At 33.7% G+C, this 18,312-nt stretch overlaps 1 protein-coding gene across 3 annotated transcripts in view; it reads left to right on the top strand.

Annotated features, from left to right (window-relative positions):
* The window catches only part of ccbe1 (collagen and calcium binding EGF domains 1), a 36,424-nt gene that overhangs the window by 9,727 nt on the left and 8,385 nt on the right, over positions 1–18,312 (top strand). For all 3 annotated transcript variants that reach the window (XM_024299604.2, XM_024299603.2, XM_024299602.2), the window contains exons 3-5: positions 15,018–15,070; positions 15,185–15,319; positions 16,710–16,847. In XM_024299604.2, the coding sequence (XP_024155372.1) occupies positions 15,018–15,070; positions 15,185–15,319; positions 16,710–16,847 (326 nt within the window). The remainder of the gene's footprint in view (positions 1–15,017; positions 15,071–15,184; positions 15,320–16,709; positions 16,848–18,312) is intronic.

The raw sequence follows: 18,312 nt of genomic DNA, 5'->3' as shown, positions 1-18,312 counted from the left end.
CTGTAAAAAAGGAAGCCTTCAAATAGTAAAAGAACACTAATCTTAATTGGAAAAGCACAACATGATCCTATGATAAGATTTTAAAATGTAGAAACAATGAGTTTCACTCAAACATTAAAACAGCAAACAATAAGCTAAAAATTAGATAAATGGAATTACTTAAAATAAAATAATTCATATTTTTTGCCAGTTCTAAGCAAATAGTTTGCAGTTTTGAGTTTTCATGTACTTAAAAGTAGTCAATTTTGATTGGTTAAAAAATATAATAAGTAGAAATAACTAATTTTAAAACAAAATGTGAACAAAATGATCTTAATATAAGTTGGCTTATCTTAATAAATCCTCATAAAATCTAAACTTTTCTTAAAACATAAATGTAAATATTTATTTCAAAAGTTATGACAATAATGCTAATTTAACTTGTCACCATTATTAAAAGTTTAAAATAGCATCCTTAACCAAAAATTACTGTTCAATTTGACGTTTTTGTGTCTTAAATCAAGTTTTTCTATTGTCAAGAATAAAATAGTTTGACTAATTTTAATATTTTCTTTATAGAAAAAATTAAAAAAACTTGGAAAGGTGTAGTGTAAAGAGAAGTTTAAATAAGTTTAAACAAAGAAGCCAAAAAAAAAATCTAATCTTTATTCGCTACTCAGCAAGAATTGTTGTAAAAAAGATTAATTGCTGATACTTTGTGAGTTGAACTGTTTATCAGATCTTTTTTTGGTTGTTTCTGATCAGATATATGTTTTATAATATCAGAAAGAAATACTCAATGAAGTAAAAAAAACAATATAAAATTTTAAAATTAAATGATAGATTTTTTTCCTCTTGAACGAACATGTTTTTCTAGTCCTGTTTTTGTTGGCATGCGCTCGCTCATCCGTTGGTCTCTTTCCATGGAGCGCTCTTGTGTGGTCACGCTTTGGTCATGCTGTGGTTTTGTCGCGGTTGAGTGGCGCAGTGATAAGCACTTCAAATGATGCGGTTTTTCAGTCTCCATGCCTCCACGAGACTTTACTCGAAAAGCTTTCATCGTTTTTTGTGGCGTTGTCACACATAATATTTAACATTATTAAAACAGAAATAATGGACTACAATAAAGCAGTTCTTTTATCACCTGCTTTTATTAACAATGGGTCACTTGAGGCTTTTATTTATTCTCCTATTAATAAATATAATTAGCAGATAATTCATCTGTCTTGAAAGACAGCAGTTAAAGCCAAATGGTTTTTCTTGTTGGCCTGCCCCACTGAACACACATCTGTATATCAGTCCTTTTAAATTGTAAACAGATGTGGCATTCAGTGTTAACAACATATTTCTGAAAATGGGGTTCTGCGGTTTTCTGCAGACGTTTCCCCCTCTTTGGGGGTATTTAGCTCAAAAGCAACTGCATTTTAATACCATAGAGTCAGTTTGAATTCTGTTTAATGATAATCTGCACCTTGTGGAGCTAGTCCGCCTGTCATGTCTGCGTTAGGCCTCGTTGTAAGCTTTGGTTTCATGTACCAGTCTTATTGAGTTAATCTGCCACTCTCCACATTTATGTTGATTCTTTTTAAGGAAACGTCTACATTAAAAAAATATATTTCTCCAATTAAACAAAAACAAGAATTAACTGTTTTTGACAGATTGTTATGTTTAGCCTTTTGCCAGACGATATGAAATTCCACCACGCCGTTCAGATAGAACCAAACTTGAAGTGAGCTAACATTCCACAAACACTTTTCATTAACTTTACTCGCTTCGTCCCACTTAAAAAAAAAAAAGATTTTAGAAACATGTAGCGGTTAATAAAACACTCACTCACCTGAAATGCAAGAATGAGACGCTGCAGGGTGGGGTTTCTGTTTTATTGGTATGTGCTCCAACAATATCTGGACATGCAGCAGGTCTTGCATACTTTTTACTGAGTTGGCTGTGTATGTATTTGTAATTACAACATCTATAATAAAAGTAGTTTGAACGGGTTGAGACTGTGTCATAAATGGTACAGATGTTGGGTTTTTTTTCCCTTTATATTCTGGTAAATCTCATAAACCTCCTATTATACATTTGTGCTCTGAGATACGCCTTTACTGGTTCAAAGGTCTGTAGCAGTGAATTCAGTTAATTAACAAACTTAATAGCGAGGAACAAAACAGCACGACATTTGGGTTAATGCCAAACTTATGGCTAAAAGCAGGGATAGTTCACACAGTCAAGAAATGTTAAATTATTGAGGCACATTTTTCTTAAATCGTTTGTATGAAAAAATATTTACTTGGTGTTAAGGAAAATACAAGTTATAAACTAACTAATGTATGTGCTGGGAAGAATATTAGCATTGAAAGCCAGTGGGACCAGCCCTTAAAGTTTTGCCTTTTTTTCTGTTTTAAAAGCATCTTTTAATTACAGCCAAAATTTAAAAAACTGTGTAGTTTTATAAGACATAAATTCTGCAGCGGAGCAGCAGCTCATTAGAAATTCTCATCTGATTTGTTGGGCGAGACTGTTGGCGCGTAAGCTAGCTGCACTAATTGTTTACACTCTCTCCTGCTAGCTTGTAGCACCTCACATTTCCAAGCTAACATTAGCATAGCAAAAAAAAAAATGGCGAGCAATATCAGAGCTATGCAGCGGTGTAGTTTTGATTCAGATGGCAGCTTAGACAAATTAAGATGCTAATGTCTGTCAGTGATTTCTGTATCACAAACCGTATATTTTTTAAACATCCTGTTTTCATCTGCTCCTGATCCAACATAATTTGAAGAAAGAAATACTAAATACACTGTTTTAATTTTAATTATTGAATGCATGTCCTCTATTATGATAAAAATGCTACAAAAACGTGCTAAAAACACATTTTTCATTGGAGTTCGTCTTTAATTACACATCTGCAGCTTTTAGCTGCTCTTTCCTGTTAATGAAATGACATCAAATTGTTGTCAAAAATGAATATATTATTACTATTATGCAAAAAATGCTGTTGTACATTTAAGCTCATCAACAAAGAAAAAAAAATACTATTTCTGCTAAAAAGTAATTTGCAAAGTGCAGGTTTGGAATCTGCAAATGATTCTCCCGTGGGTGCATGTCTGTACAATGTACACTAAATAGTTACAGCACCAATTAGTGCAAACCCCACCTCTGCCACACACATGCAGTTTTTCAACAATTAGACCCTTAAATGGGAGTGTTTTTTGGTGTAAACTCAGAGGACATATACAGGACTCTGTCCGTCCTTGCTGAGAGGCTGGTGGCAGAATAATCTCTCTCTTCTCTGCAGAGAGCTCGCTGAACAATAACCTCTCCGCTGATGATTAATGCTGTTTATTCCTTGTGGTGATAGTTTACTCTTGGAACTATTGTTTCTCATATTTGTATAATGGGACTTAGCTAAGTTTAATTTTTTTTTTACCAAGATTTCATTTTTATCATTTATCTCTCCTTGAAGTATTTTGGCAGCACACATTGGACGATTAGTCATCTGCTCTGTAAAGTGCCATCCAGCCTCATATATTTGAATCTCAGTGTCAGAAGGCAAAATATTAGTTATAAACACATTAGAATTAGGGCTACAACTGTTTTTCCTCATCTATTTGTGTCCCATTTGATTTATATCCATCTGTTTTCCAAAACTGTCCAATCCCTTTTGGGGTCACGGGGTTGTTGGAGTCAACCCCAGCCACTGATTGGTTGCCAGTTCATCGCAGAAAAACCATGTCCAGGGAGAGCCTGCAAGTGTCCCAGCCAGGATTTAAACCCCTAATTAATGAGAGTGCCAACTGCATCACTGTGCAGCTCCAGAGGTTTATATCTTTGCCCATGGGATCAATTTTTTTTTATTATTTTAAGCTGTTCATTTTTTATTTATATTTTTTATAAACAGACAAAAAAAATGTTGAATTACCTTTAAAAGCCCAGAAGAAATGTTCGTTTCAAAACGAAAGAACTAAATTGTCAATTTTTTTTCTTTAAAAAAACAACAATTTTAGTTGGATGATTATTGATATTAATTAGTCTGTTAATATATCAACTTAATTGTAAGTTAGGCTTTATTTTTTACCTTTATTTAGGCACCTTTTAAAGCCACCATTTCGTAATCTTTCCTTTTCCTTCAAGTACCTTGAGAACAAATTTTTATGTCAAGTCCATATACTTGTCTCTTATAATGGACACCTTAAGTAAACATTGATTTTGTTCCTTAAAATGAGACCGTTAGGAGGGAATTACCCGCCACTGGCAAAGCATGTTTTTGCTATAAGGTTAAGTTTGACATCCTTTTCAAATTCTGTTCTTTGTATTTTTCTTTAACTTGTTAACATATAAAAAATACTACACGCAAAAAAGTAGACATGTTTTTCAAATGAAATCTGTAAGAATTGAAAGATATTTCCTCTTAATATCACATAGCCTGTCGCTGAAGCGTTGTTGATTTTGGTTTACCTTTCAGGAGGCCAGTTCTTTAGAGACCTTTTTTTTTTTTTTTTTTTCTTAAAATTCTTCTCACCCAAACTTCTTTGCATCATTTACATGACTTACACACATGGCCCGCTGTGTTTATTATTTCTTAGATTTTTCCAAACTGTAAATTTGATGAGTTGAAGTGAAGGCTCCACATTTTCTGTGAAGCGTACATTTTATTCTTTCACGGTAACCGCAGTGTTTGACATGGATTGGGAATATCTGGCATTTTTCCAGAGGGAACGCTTTGAGTTTAAAGCAAGTGGAACGGCTGTTGACGGTTCAGCCTAACAGCCCACAGACGGCTGTGCTCTAAAAAAATATCCTGAAATCTCGCTTCCAGAGATTCATTTTTCTTGTACTAAAGTTTAGTTATTTTTTATTTTTACTTAATAAGATTATAGCAAAAAATTAATAAATTTCTTAATTAAAATTGCAGATTTTAAATAAATTTTCAACAAAAAATGCAAAAAATGGTGCCAATATGTGGAAACCTACTCAAATTCAGAGGATTTTGACACCTAAAGCTTTGAATTAACACAACAAAAACAACCCATTATGTTTATTTATGTTTGCAATGTGTTATTGTTGCTGATCCGTGTCTGTAAATTATGACAATTGGAAAACATACACAAAAAATAAAGGGAAAAAAAAGGAAATTTTTAAGTTCACGCCCTCAAAAAGTTCATGATTTTTAAACTGATTTATTTAGATCAGTTAGAGCATCTACATCCCAACTCATTTCAACTCTTAACCTGAAAATGTTTGGTAACTCACAAGTCAAATATACTTTAAATGTTTCATTTTTTCATGGAAACAGCCCCTGATTATTCTCAGTTTATATGGTTAAGTGACACAGTGACCATTTGTGACCTTAGTTCTTTTGTGCAAGGGGGTCACTGCTTACAGGATTCACAAACCAACCCATCCATTCTCTAAACCCACTGAATTTTGAGCCATGAGGCTGCTGCAGCAATTTTATTTCTATTTCTCAGTTTTGCAAAATAGTTGATATATTGAGTTTATATACAATTCTTGTGCAATTTGTAATGTTTTCATCTTTATCCTAGCTCGATCTGAACGCAGTGGCAGTTTTTCTTGATTATTGACTTGCAGAATTGGATTTAGTGTGATTACTGCTATAAACAAAATAGTTGAAAAATGTAGTTTGCCATCTGTACCTAGTTTGAGCTCAATTGCAGCAGTTTCTCCTAGTAATGTGTTTTGAACGGCACATAAAAAAAGCTTAAATACTTCAAGTAGTAATCATGCTTGGGCAGAGCAGGGTTAAGTAGCTCATCTGATCGGAAAATAAATTATTTTTAGCTACTATTTATATGTTATGCTAAAATCCCTCACTCTACGACTAAAGTACAACTCCTGTTCATTTCTTAAGTGAAGTTGTACAGATAGATGTTGAACTTCCAGCCAGAAGTTAAAAGATTGTTCCTCTCAAAAGTTCCAAACTTCTCTCCTGGTAGACAAAATACCACAATAACAAGGTTTCATGGAACTCCCTCCTATAAATTTTGCTGCTGCACACTTTGACCTGGCCCATTTCTCCGCTTTCTTCCATGTATCAGTTATTTCTGTGACCACTGTGTCACAAGGGGGAGAATCAAAACAAAAAGTCAAGAACAAAATGCGGAGTGGTAAATTGGCGACATTAAATTGAGCAAAGACATTTTATTTTATTTTTATTTTAAGGGGAATTGTGGGCTTAAACGACTATTATTTCTCGGAAAGAAGCATTCAATCACAAAATATATTAAAGCAATTACACATAAATCATCTACAAACCTTTATGTTTTCTCAACTTTTTTTTAATTTTACGCCTGTTTAGCAGTTACAACAAATGCATAAATGTTTAGCTGTGTTTGTGTCTCTGGTTAAAGTTATGATGCAATAACTGCAGTTTTTATGATGTGCATCCATCGGACAGACTTCAACTCATGGAAAAACCAAAAAAAAAAAACATATTTTCCAGCATTTATCAAACTTGTGACATCTCAACGTTTCTTTCTGTGTTTGTGTCATAACTGTTGACAAAAACAGGACAAATTGTTGTAAAGTTGAAGTGATCACAATCTCCTAAAAGGGAAACTATACTTGCAGCAATCACATTCTTTCTTCTTTTGTGAGTTTTTTTTTGTCAACTAAACAAACGACTGCTCCAAAAGTTACTGTAGAGAAAAAGAAAAAAAGTATTCAGACATTTGAATGATGATTTGTGTCAAAGGCTTGTTTTTGTGGATACAGAGCTTGCAGATGGGATGGTAGTTATGTCTAACTCTGGAAAAAGGAATGTCTTGTTTAACTTTATATCTTACTTGGCTTGACAACCAAATGTGCTATTAGGGATGAGACACTTTTTGCTTTGTTAGTGTTCTATGTTATTAATGGCATTATATTTAAACATTAAGGGCAGCCGTGGTGCAGTGGTAGAGGGGGTCGACCTCTGATTGGAAGAGGGCAGGTTTGATTCCTGCCTTGCTCGGCCATGTGTCAAAGTGTCGTTGAGCAAGAGGCTGAACCCCAAACTGGCCTCTAGTGGTAGGTTGGTGCCAGTGTTCCACAGCGGATGGGTAAATGGGACTGTGACTGTAAAACGCTTTGGGCCTTCAAGGGTGGTAGAATAGTGCTCTCTCTCTCTATATATATATAAATATAGATACATATTTGTCTTTACTTGAAGAGCTTACAGGATTAGAACCATAAGGAAACCAACAATGGGAACAAAAGATTAACCTCTACAGTTAATTGTCCAAAAAAACTTTTTGAACTTGTTGGATTCCTCCAAAAACTAACAGCTAAGATGGACTTTTACTCTGAAAATGCTCATTGTAATTGTCTCCCAAGTGTCATTATATAACTTTCTGTCACCTTGTCAGATAAAATTTGATTTAAGGGAACTTGAAGCACTTAGTGAAAGTCCCTTGCTGAAAGAAAAAACTGTTTGACTCCCCCTGTCATAGAAGGAAACTTTTCCCTCTTTCTGCTTATCCACCTCAAATATCACTTATTATTATTTCAAACCAGTTTTGTTCAGTAGTTTTTGGACTGGCTGCGACAGTTTTCTCTTAATGTCAGTATGGTTTTGTCACTCTTTGGCAACTTGTTTTCTTAAACATCTTTTCTGTAAGTTTGTCAAAGTTTTTGATACTTCCTATCTAGCAAGGAATACATGTTCTTTAGTTTTCATTAAAATAAGTGTACCACAAAATTACCTGTTTGACTATTGTGAAATAGTAATACGATTTATATGACTTGACCAGCTTAACTTAAATTTTGTCTTTGTTTAGGTGGACTTTTATATTTAATAATGAAAATATCAAAATGTTTCAACAGAAGCTTGTCTTTTTGTGTGCTTGTTAAGGCTGTGTCTTCTTCCCTTTGAAAAACGTCTTCTCTTGTGTGGAATGCAGGCATGTTTTTGTATATCAAGGGCAGCATTGGACAAATAAGCCTCTGTCCTGCCAAATGCATACACGATATCCTTTAGTTCTTTGATTTTAAGGAAGAGGAATATCCTCCGTTTTTTGAGGATTCAACTTTTTTCGTTTTTCATTTGAAGATTGTAAATATTTCCGTACTTTTCCGTGTGAATCCACCACAAAACAAACCCGGACCAAGCTGGTGCAATGTTGGTTCAGAGAAGGCCTCTGTTTATAAGGTGATTAGAGCGCTTATTCTTCACCCCGGGTGACTGAGGTCAGACTAGTTTATGTCTAGATTTCAAGAGGCCCTTGTAAAGTGATCCGCGTTACTGACAAAATGAAATAACCTCAAGGTGAAAAAAAGCACAGGTGACAAAACAAACAGACCGCCTGTGATGTCCTGATCAGTGAACAAGTGCAGTTCTGTGTTTGTGAAAATCAAACGTCAATCACAGCGTGGCGGCGCTGCTCGTGACCCTCCAATCTGGGCTCATTGATATTCCTGTTGGAAAGGGTTTCAAATGCTTTTGGGAAATCCTTTCTTCTTTGTTCAATCACTCATGAATTTAAATGAAATCCACATGTGTTTTGAATTTGTTAGCTGGTTAGCATGAGCAAACGGCACTCCTGCGTGAGATTACACTCGTTGCCATTTATATAAAACCCCCACGGTTTCGTTTGTAATTCGATTTGGACTATTAGAGGTACTTCACCTTCGATTGCTCAAGAATAAATTTTGACTTCTCCCAAGTGAGTCATTGGAGAGTGGAAAGTGATTAAGATCTGAGTGGTTTTTGCTGGAACAAAATATGCTGACTAAAACAGCTGGGTACATTCAGTTAATATTAATAAGTAGAGCTTTTTTATTTTGATTGTAGTCAACAAGAAGTTCAATAATGTTTTTTAGAAAAGTTTCCAAAAGCGTGAACTTTTCCACCGTCATTATAAAACACCACCAGCCTCTGGAAGCGAACTAAAAATAGAAGCTCCCCCTAACAGACATAAATCATGGCTGCATTAAGGTTGATGTATTGTATTTCTCCAGCGACCTTGAGCCGACTTTCAGTCACCCTGTGACTTTTCGAGGCAGGTTGTTTTAACTTTAACACGGGTCAGGTCATCTCATTACTCTGTTTTCATGTTCACTTATGTCAAGGCGGGAAAGGACAAAACAATGAGACAAGGTAATCAACTTAGAAATTAAATGAGGTGAGGTAAGTGCAGAAAGCAAGATAATGACGTTAAATCTGACGGGTTACAAGATAAGAGTTTCTGTTATAAAAGAATGTGGCTGAACATTGTAGATTTGTATTTCCACAAAGTCACATTTTTAATGCTATTTTTAGACAAAATCCAAAAACTTATGTTGTTCTCTAGGACTGAATTTCTGCAGAGCGGCATGAGTTCAGAAATTTGCCTCTGAGTTGTGGGCAGAACTGTTGCCATGAAGAAAGCCCACCTCCATTTCCATCTGTTTACACTCTCTCCTGTAGCTTACAGCCCCTCACAACCTCAACTTAACATTACTGGAGCAACATTGGACCGTGGCTTCTGATCCGTACGGACCACGGATAATCCGTGATCCGCAACACCCCTACATGGATCTATTTGTCTATCAGGGGCCTGCAACTTGTGGCTCTTTTATCCCTTTTATTGTGACTCTTAAGCTTTAATGAAAAATGCTAACGATTGAATACATAGATAAGTTAAGTTTTTTCATTTCTACTCAGATTTTTAACATGTCAAGCAACTAAACATAAAAAGTTTAATTTACCGTCAGAAATTCTGCACAAAAGTTCCTTAAATTTTAATTTATAGATAAAATAAAAGTCTTTAAATGTTGTTTAATTTTGGTAAATTCTGTTAAAGTGGTTAAAACTTTGAACAAAATGAATTAGAGTATTTGTTTTGTGCCTCACATCATAGAGAATGACAATAAAGATCTCAGTTTATTTAAAATAAATAGATTTTACTAAAATGTTTATAACTGAGGGTAAAAGGGAAAAAAATCCTGATGATAAAAAACAAAATTTTTGATCTTTTTTTGACACAGAGTGGGTTTTATTTTGAAAGGAACTAGTGTGTGCTGCTGTCAAAAGTAATATATATGTATATATATATAGAGAGAGAGAGAGAGAGAGAGAGACTGTTGTAATTAAATTATTGTGATATTTAAGTTACATTTATAAATCAATGTTTAATTGATTAAAAAAAAACAATTTTTTTTAACGTTAAGTGAGACTTTGTGTCTCTCGTTGGGTTCTGGTCTAAATGGCTCTTTTAGTGTAAAAGGTTGCAGACTCCTGGTCTAGATGTCACAGCTAGAAGTGTTTTCAAATGCAATTTTTCATCTGATTCACAATTATTTGAACTATAAACATAATTTGAAGCTTAATTTTCTTAACCCCAAAAACCCAATTTCCATCAGAGTGGGTCTTTAAATTTGATCCATTCTGCATGAGATGCTTTTGCCTCTCGTGGCGTTTTTGAAGCGGACGTGGATATTTGTTTTCTCTTGACTGTTGAGCTCACCCTGTTTGTTTTTTCTAGCTGCTTATTTGCTAGATGTGCATTCTGTCCTCGTGAGGATGTAGCTTTGACGTGAAATATTTGGTCGCACAGGAAACCGTCCACAGATTACAGCATGAATGCTACTCAGCATCTTGACACCCCCTTTTGTGTTCTTCTGTTCCTACTAAACACGGATCATTTTCAGAAAGCTTTCAGGTATTTTAACCTTTCGGATTCACTTTTTTTAGGAGATTCTTGTTTTTAGATTCAGTTTATTAGAAATATTAGGCTGTTTTATGCTCATAGGACCAACTTTGTTCAAATACAGTTTGAAAAGTTCAGCTAAGTTTCAGCTACTTTCAAAAGTCACTTTAGCAGTGATAAGGTTTTATACTCAAATATTTACCTTGTCAACCTTTTGATTGATATGTATATTTTTCTAACCTGTCCTTTATTAATTCTGAATTTTATTATTTTCCTTTTTTTAACCAGGAAGTCCCATTGAGATTCGAATACCTTTTTCCAGAACATGTGTGCAGCAATTCATAAAAAATAACAATTTCATATAAAGCAGAGAGATAAAATGTTAAAACAAAAGTTAAAGTTAAAAACAGTGACAAGCCAATGATTGAATTTCCAGGCCCCTTAAAAGAATGTTAAAAAAAGACAGGAGTTTGGAGTTTAAAAAACCCTCTGTAAACTGTTCCAGTCAGTTGGAGCACGAAACTGAAATGACAGTTTTCCCCTCTCTGTTCCCAATCAATGTGTAAACATCCTAGGAACTAAATCCATCCGGTTGACTGTATATTGACGATACACGCTCAGGTATGGAAGAAGTAGACCAAGTAGTGCAGGCCATCCGACTCTGTCTGGTCTGGAGTCGAACTCTCGATGCACGAGGCGTGAAACACTAAATTTAGAGGCTGCAGCTCTTTGGCTACAGGTATGCATTTATGAACAGCCAATAAAGTTCAGCACGGAGAGAAATGATGCAAGTCTATTGAATAAAAAAGAGCTTATTTCTGATTAAAAAACTCAGTTTAAGACACAACTTTTTGATCAGAGAGTCAGTATGAGATTTAAAAGAAAGACGATCATCAATTATAACACCCAAGTATTTTAAATACTTTCCTCTTTTTCCCATTAAATTGATGCATTTTTCAAACAATATTGACAATAATGCTGCTGATGTAGCATTTTTCCTTGAAGTTTCAACAGTTTTTGTGGGTTTCATGTAATTCTTTTGCTCATTTAGGCAACTTTCGTTTAATTTTTAATGCCTGTTTCAGCCTTTTTGCTTAACTTTGGAGCATAAATGTACTTAAGCATCTTCACTGCTACAGCCGTTGTATTCTTACATACAAATGAGCAGAAAATGCAACTTTTCTAGTCTCTAACTTGATTTCTGTTTTTTAAAAATATTTTAGATTATTTAATGCCTCAATATTGCCACAAAAGACGTTAAGAATAGTGCGATGGACAAAAATAGTTTGTGAAAACTTACAGTGAAATTATTTGACCCCTTTTTTGGCAGTGGAAAAAACAAAATAATTACATAAAGTGTATAGTAAATTTTGTGTTTTATATTTTAGTTATTTATAATTCTACGAAGGTCTTCCAAAAAAAAAGAGGAAGAAAATAAAAAATATATTGCAGGACCTTCGTACAACATGCTTCACGCAGGTCTGTTTTGTCCTGGACAAAGTGAGATGAATGGGTGTCATGGTAACAGCCATGTTAGGTTTCACTGCGTGATTTGTTTTCATCTGATAAGGTCATAGTTGATCGCACTCAAGTGTGACACAGTAGCTTTGGAAGGTTGTGTGAAATTACCACCTTAATGGGGAAGTTGCGTCGCTGCAGTCCATGTGAGCAGCTGCTCGCAAAATAATGTGGGATGAAGGAGAGAGTTCATCATAACCAGAGAAATTGAATCTATTTAATTCAATTTTGTTGTAAATTCAGCACGGACTTTATAAATGCTAAGTAATCGGAAAATTAATTATTTAGAACTCTCAAAAACGTAAATTTTCACTAATAGCCTTCTAATTTTTTTTATTTCACAAAAGTACTGATTAATTTCAATATTATAATATTTGTATCACACAAATATAAGTGTTGAATAGCTAAAAAAAATAGGCTAAACATAAAAAGAACTAAATCAAATAAACAGAGTTGGTAGGAGAAGTCCTGTGAAAATGAACTGCAGAAAAATCTATTATAACTCACAAATTTGAACGGCTTCAAGAACTAGTTTTTCAAAAATATATATAATAAAAGAAAGTAGAAAACATTGAATATTGGCTGCGTAAAACCTTTGAACTGTCAGAGTTGGTATGCAGCTCAGCTCAGAACACAGAGTTCTAGTCCAAGGTCAGCCGCTGACTTCACCATCTTTAATCTGTTTCTACAGCCGACAGTCTCACTAAAGAAGAACTAAGAATAAGCTGTAGAAACTTTTAAGGAGTTGTGACGCCTGTGTAATACACCAATCGGTGCAACATGGATATGAGATTAAATCAGTAAAGAAAAAGTTATTACTGTAATTATTATTAATTTCTCTTGTCAACTTTTCCTATTATGTAAAGCAGACATCTTACCTTTATCTATATTGGATTTTGATCCCTGCAGGAAAGTTATAAGATTGTAAAAAGACCTTTAGATGATTTAAAAATCTTTTGTCCTTTGATTCAACGATAGAAAGACTTCCTTCACTTGTAAATAAAATCACTAAACAGAGAAACCTGAAGGAAACAAACGTACACAACACAAAATATATAATACAGACCAAAATCTATAAACTTCTTTTTTTAAATGCCTAATATACAGTAGGTAACTATATTTTAAAAAGTAGGAAGATATATTATTCCATGGGGTCTTAAAAAGTTTTAAAAGCACAGAATTTATTAACTTGGAATTATTACTTTAAAAACGTCTTGAATTTTGATATCTGAGCCTTAAAATATTGTGCTGCGAATGTTATCTGTTTCAAATGTAAATTGTTTTCACCACAGTTATTTGGATCAAATAATGTAAATAAAAAGTAGCAGTTTTTATGGACCAAAACACTGAATGTCCACCACCGGTTTAAAAAATAAATAAATAAAAAAGAAAAGCAGCGAGCTAAACCATCACGGCACAGACTCAAACAGCAAGATAAGAAGCTACAGTTTTAATTTAAATTAAATCTAAGCAGGCTGACAAGTTGGTCTTAATTATTGACAGATATGTCCTTAAAAAGGTCTCAAATTTAACTTGAAGAAACTTGTAGGTCCTCTGAAAAGATAATAATGTTACAGACCCGAGCTAGATTTTTGGATAAGTTAAATTCTGTTTTATATCTTTTTTTTTTTTTTTTGAGTAACAAAAAAGTATTAAACATTAATTTCTACATCCCTCCTCTGAAGTTAGTAAAATGCCTTATTTTATTCATAAATAAGAGGGAAACTTGTGGAACTAAGAGGATGATAAAGTTTTTTTTGCCTCTAAATTACCCAAATTGTGTCATAGTAAATAATAAACTCTACACATTTTTTATTTTCTGGAATAACTATTCAATTGCTTTTATTATACATATATTTCCCTGCATATCTTCCCAGTTGCATCTGTTTTTACATAAGGTGTGTAGTCTTTGATGGCCTGGCTGCATGTGGGGTCAGCATGTGGTTAGCATGTGTGGATTTATAAAAATAAAGTTTCTTCCAGCAGTATTAGATCTGAGTTTCTAGTAGTTTTTACAGCTCCATGTCCTTCAATTCTGCTAACTATTTACTACATTTTATGAATAACACATTAGCACTTTGCAGACTAATGACAGAACATTGGGTAGACTTGGTGAAAGTGAATTTTCAAACAAATAGTTCTGGAAAATTTACTTTTACTTTTCAATCTTTTCACTTATGATTAAATCCCAAAAGGTATTTTATATCAAAATGCAGGAAAATTTGTTTGTTTTTGCTTGAGAGCTGTGAAAGTTTACACATGAAAAAGCTAAATCCTGAAGTACTGCTTGATAAAAAAAAAAAGCTGCATGGAGGAATTTGAAGTGAATGTTCTGCATTACATTAGCATTACTTCACTGTGGTTTATTTTGTCATCGCTTGTTTGAAAGCAGCACCTGGTAACACTTTTCCTTTGAGCGGCGTATGAGAAAGTAATGAATTTGATTCATGGTGATGAAATGTGACTCAGCATATTTCAATTTACAGCACATCAAAACGTGGAATTGCTTCAGTTTACTTCAGAAAGGTTTTCTGGGGAAACATCATCACATCACAATCATTTTTAAATTAATTCAATTTGATAAAATGTATACTGTATTTATGAAGTAAATAATGATTTAAAACTGATTATTTAAATATGATAATAGAAATGAAAAGCACCACAGTTTCAGGTCAATGGAAGGTTTTTGCTGTAATTCAGAGGAAAACCCTCATGAACAAACACGGCGATACTCCTGGGAAACTATTGTGTGTGTTCAATCATCTCATATTTGTTTTTTGTCCTTTTGCCGTCTTGAACATGCAACTTTAAATAAACACCTCACTTGATCCCACTTTTACTGACGCAGCTACATGTCAGCCTTTGAATGTTTATGAATTGACTTTTTTTTTGCAGGAAACAATGTTGCAAGGGCTTCAAATTTGTGCTGGGCCAGTGTATTCCTGAAGGTAGGAGAATGCATGAATGTTTGTCTTTTAAATCTGTTAATCCAATTTTCCAATTAGACAAATGAAGAAAATATTATTTTATGCGTGTTGAGGCTTTTCTCTTTCTTTTTACAGACTTCGATGTGTGTGCCGGGGCCCCCTGCGAGCAACAGTGCACGGATCATTTTGGCCGAGTGGTGTGCACCTGTTACCCTGGATACCGCTACGACCGCGAGCGCCACAGAAACCGAGAAAAGCCCTACTGTCTGGGTGAGGCGTGAAGAATCTCATAAAAAAATGCCAAAATAAAAAGTCTTTGACTCGTGCAAGTACAGATAGAATCATGTCATGACATAGAAGATCTGTTGTTATTAAGATTCACAAAACTCATTTTTGCACAAATTTCTTGTTAACTTTGCAGCACTGACAATGTCAGACCAGCTCATCTTTCTGCTGTACTTTTAAATATGTCAAATATGTATATTTTTTTGTAGAAATTAAAAAAATGTATTTAACATGTTTTAATTTAAATTTGTTATATGACAGGCAATACTATTTAAATTTTTTGTCATGAGCTAAAAATGATTTATTTATTATTTTCTATGTTTTGGCATTTTTCATGAACTAAAAAAAACTTTGTTTATTTATTGTTATTTATTTTCTATTTGTCATGAACTAAAAATACTTTATTTATCTATTATTATCTGTTTTCTAAAATTTTCTAAGTTTAGAAAATATTTTTGCGACAGTACAGATGTGCTTCACTACGGTGGCCCTGAAGTCCAAATCACACCAAAAAAATCACTCAATGCAAAAACATAATAAAGATCACAACATCATAGTAATAATATAATAATGACAATTTAAAAAATTCAAACAAATAATAAAAACAACAACAAATCAAGACTAAATTCCAGAAACCAAAACAGAAATCCTAAAAAAATAAATTAAATAAAAAGTAAAACATTACTAAAAACAAAGATAATTTCCAGAAATATAAATGAAATTCTGATTACTGATTGAATAATTAATCAGTTTTGATGTTTAAATGTTTTCAAATAAGTCTTCATTATCTTCATACTCATAAACGTTTTATCCAGGATCACCTAAATAACTTAAAGTAATGTAGAAGAGTATCAACCGTTTCCTTCTCGCTTCATTTTTTACCATTTAATTTTGATTTCTGGAAATAAATTGTATTTTTCTAATTTTTTTTCCCTTTTTTACTGAAATTGGAAAAAGTAGATACTATGGGAAGTCATTTCCACCAAAAATGATTCAATATGAAGTGATACTGGATATGCTCCGTACTAATTAGTAAACATTCTTAAGTAACCTATGTGGAAATTGAAGACGCACTGATAAAAACTCAATTTTGGAATTTTGTTTTCAATCCTAAAATTAAAAATTAAAAGTATTTTTCTTAACAATTGTTTAGATGTTTTAATTGAAATTGTGATCGAATTTTTTGTAATTTGCACTTCAGGGCCACCGTACTCTACCCTTCAGTATAAACTTTGACAGTAAATGATTAACCCTTTAAGGTTAGTAATACTTTTCTGTAGCTTTTTTCTTGTTTTACAGATTAAATACACTTAAATGAACCTCTCTTTATTACTATTTTTATCTTAAATGTGCTCTTTTATCTTTACTCTCGCAGACATAGATGAATGTGCAGACGGAAACAAGAGTTCATGCTCTCAGATTTGCATCAACTCCCCGGGGAGCTACAGGTGTGAATGTGAGAAGGGATATTTCCTGGAGGAAGATGGGAAAACATGCACCAAAGGGGAGAGAGGTGAGCCTCAATATTTCTTTTTGTTTTATTCAAGGGCACATCTGCCAGTGATATCTGTCCGAAGACTACAAACATGCACATATGGGAGTCATTAGACATCACTGCCTGTCGTGCACGTCGGAGCCGTTCTGTCAACCAAACATACCCTTTCCCCGTGACTCTTGCTCTTCCCCGATTTGCAGAATATTTGTAAAAAAAGCAAAAATGGTTGAAGCGATAAAACATCTTTTTTCGCCCCAGATTAAGTTGCCAGTGAAGCAGCAAGGGGCTGCAGATTTGCTACTTCCTCTCATGAGGGTATCTTCCTTTACCTCCCATAACACTGCAGGGGAGTTTGGAGAGTGTGGTCCGGGGGACTGCGCCCCCTCAATTATGGCTTTGTAAAGTAAGAGGGGAAATAGTGTCCAGACATCTTCACCCATCCGTTAAATCTATGCACACAGAGAGCAGGGACCATCAGACAAAAGCATAGGAGTAAACGTGTGCAAAGTCCAGAGAAAATCACATTAAAGGAAAATGGAAAGGATAAAAGTCACCAGGGAATTTAATAAGGGGTCAAAACAGTGATGAATATCTGCTCAGAAACATCATTTCTAAGTTTGCTATAAATTAAAAAAACAAGCATGTGTGACATTTAATGTAAAAGTTTCCCCTCCTGTGGTGTGTTTAGTTCCTGTCTGTATGGAAAGATTAGACGGGAAAGTGTAAATCTGGCTTTAATAAACTGTTACACCATTACGTTCAGATGTTCATAGTTAATTTTATCACTTTTTATGTATCGTAGAGCGTTCCTTCATTCCTGTGAGTTAATGTTTGGCTTTTAACTCTCTCCATCCTTTAGTGTTTGCAAATGAGCAAAACAACAAGAAACTGCTGGAAACGTGCCTTAATATTCCAGACATAAATAATTGGGATTTTTCCCTTCACTGTTAATTTAATCTTTTTTATTGTTTCTGTGCAATTTCTAAATATCACTCTGGCATCCAGAATCATTCATTCAGATAAACTGATCAGGACTTATTTTACAGATAAACAGACACACAAATTTTCACTCATTTATACACATTTTTTTTAAATATAACATATGTTTATAAAATCCTAAAGAAACCCCAACAAACAAGGAAAACATGCAAACCCAAACAGAAAAGATTTCAAGAGTAAAAAAATAAATACCGGTAAATTCAAATAATTCTTGTTTTTATGCATATTTATGAAGTGAATTTATTCCCTAATTTTTATTATAGACAAAAAAAGTAAAACCAAGTAAATTAAGGGATACAAATATGTTCTTAGGACTGTATTTATCTCCAATTAATGATTTAGAACATTTAAAAAAGAAAACTATCCTTTTTAAATTGGAGAATTGTGATCCATAGTCTTATTTTTTAATATCTGTTTAACAAAAAGTTTGTGTATCAGAACTCACATGTTGTAAACATGTAAACAAGTGTGTATAAACAGTCCA

Source organism: Oryzias melastigma, linkage group LG12, assembly GCF_002922805.2.
Source record: "Oryzias melastigma strain HK-1 linkage group LG12, ASM292280v2, whole genome shotgun sequence".
NCBI lineage: Eukaryota > Metazoa > Chordata > Actinopteri > Beloniformes > Adrianichthyidae > Oryzias > Oryzias melastigma.
The sequence above is the reverse complement of the archived record's forward strand: the minus strand, read 5'-3'. Positions and strand labels throughout refer to the sequence as shown.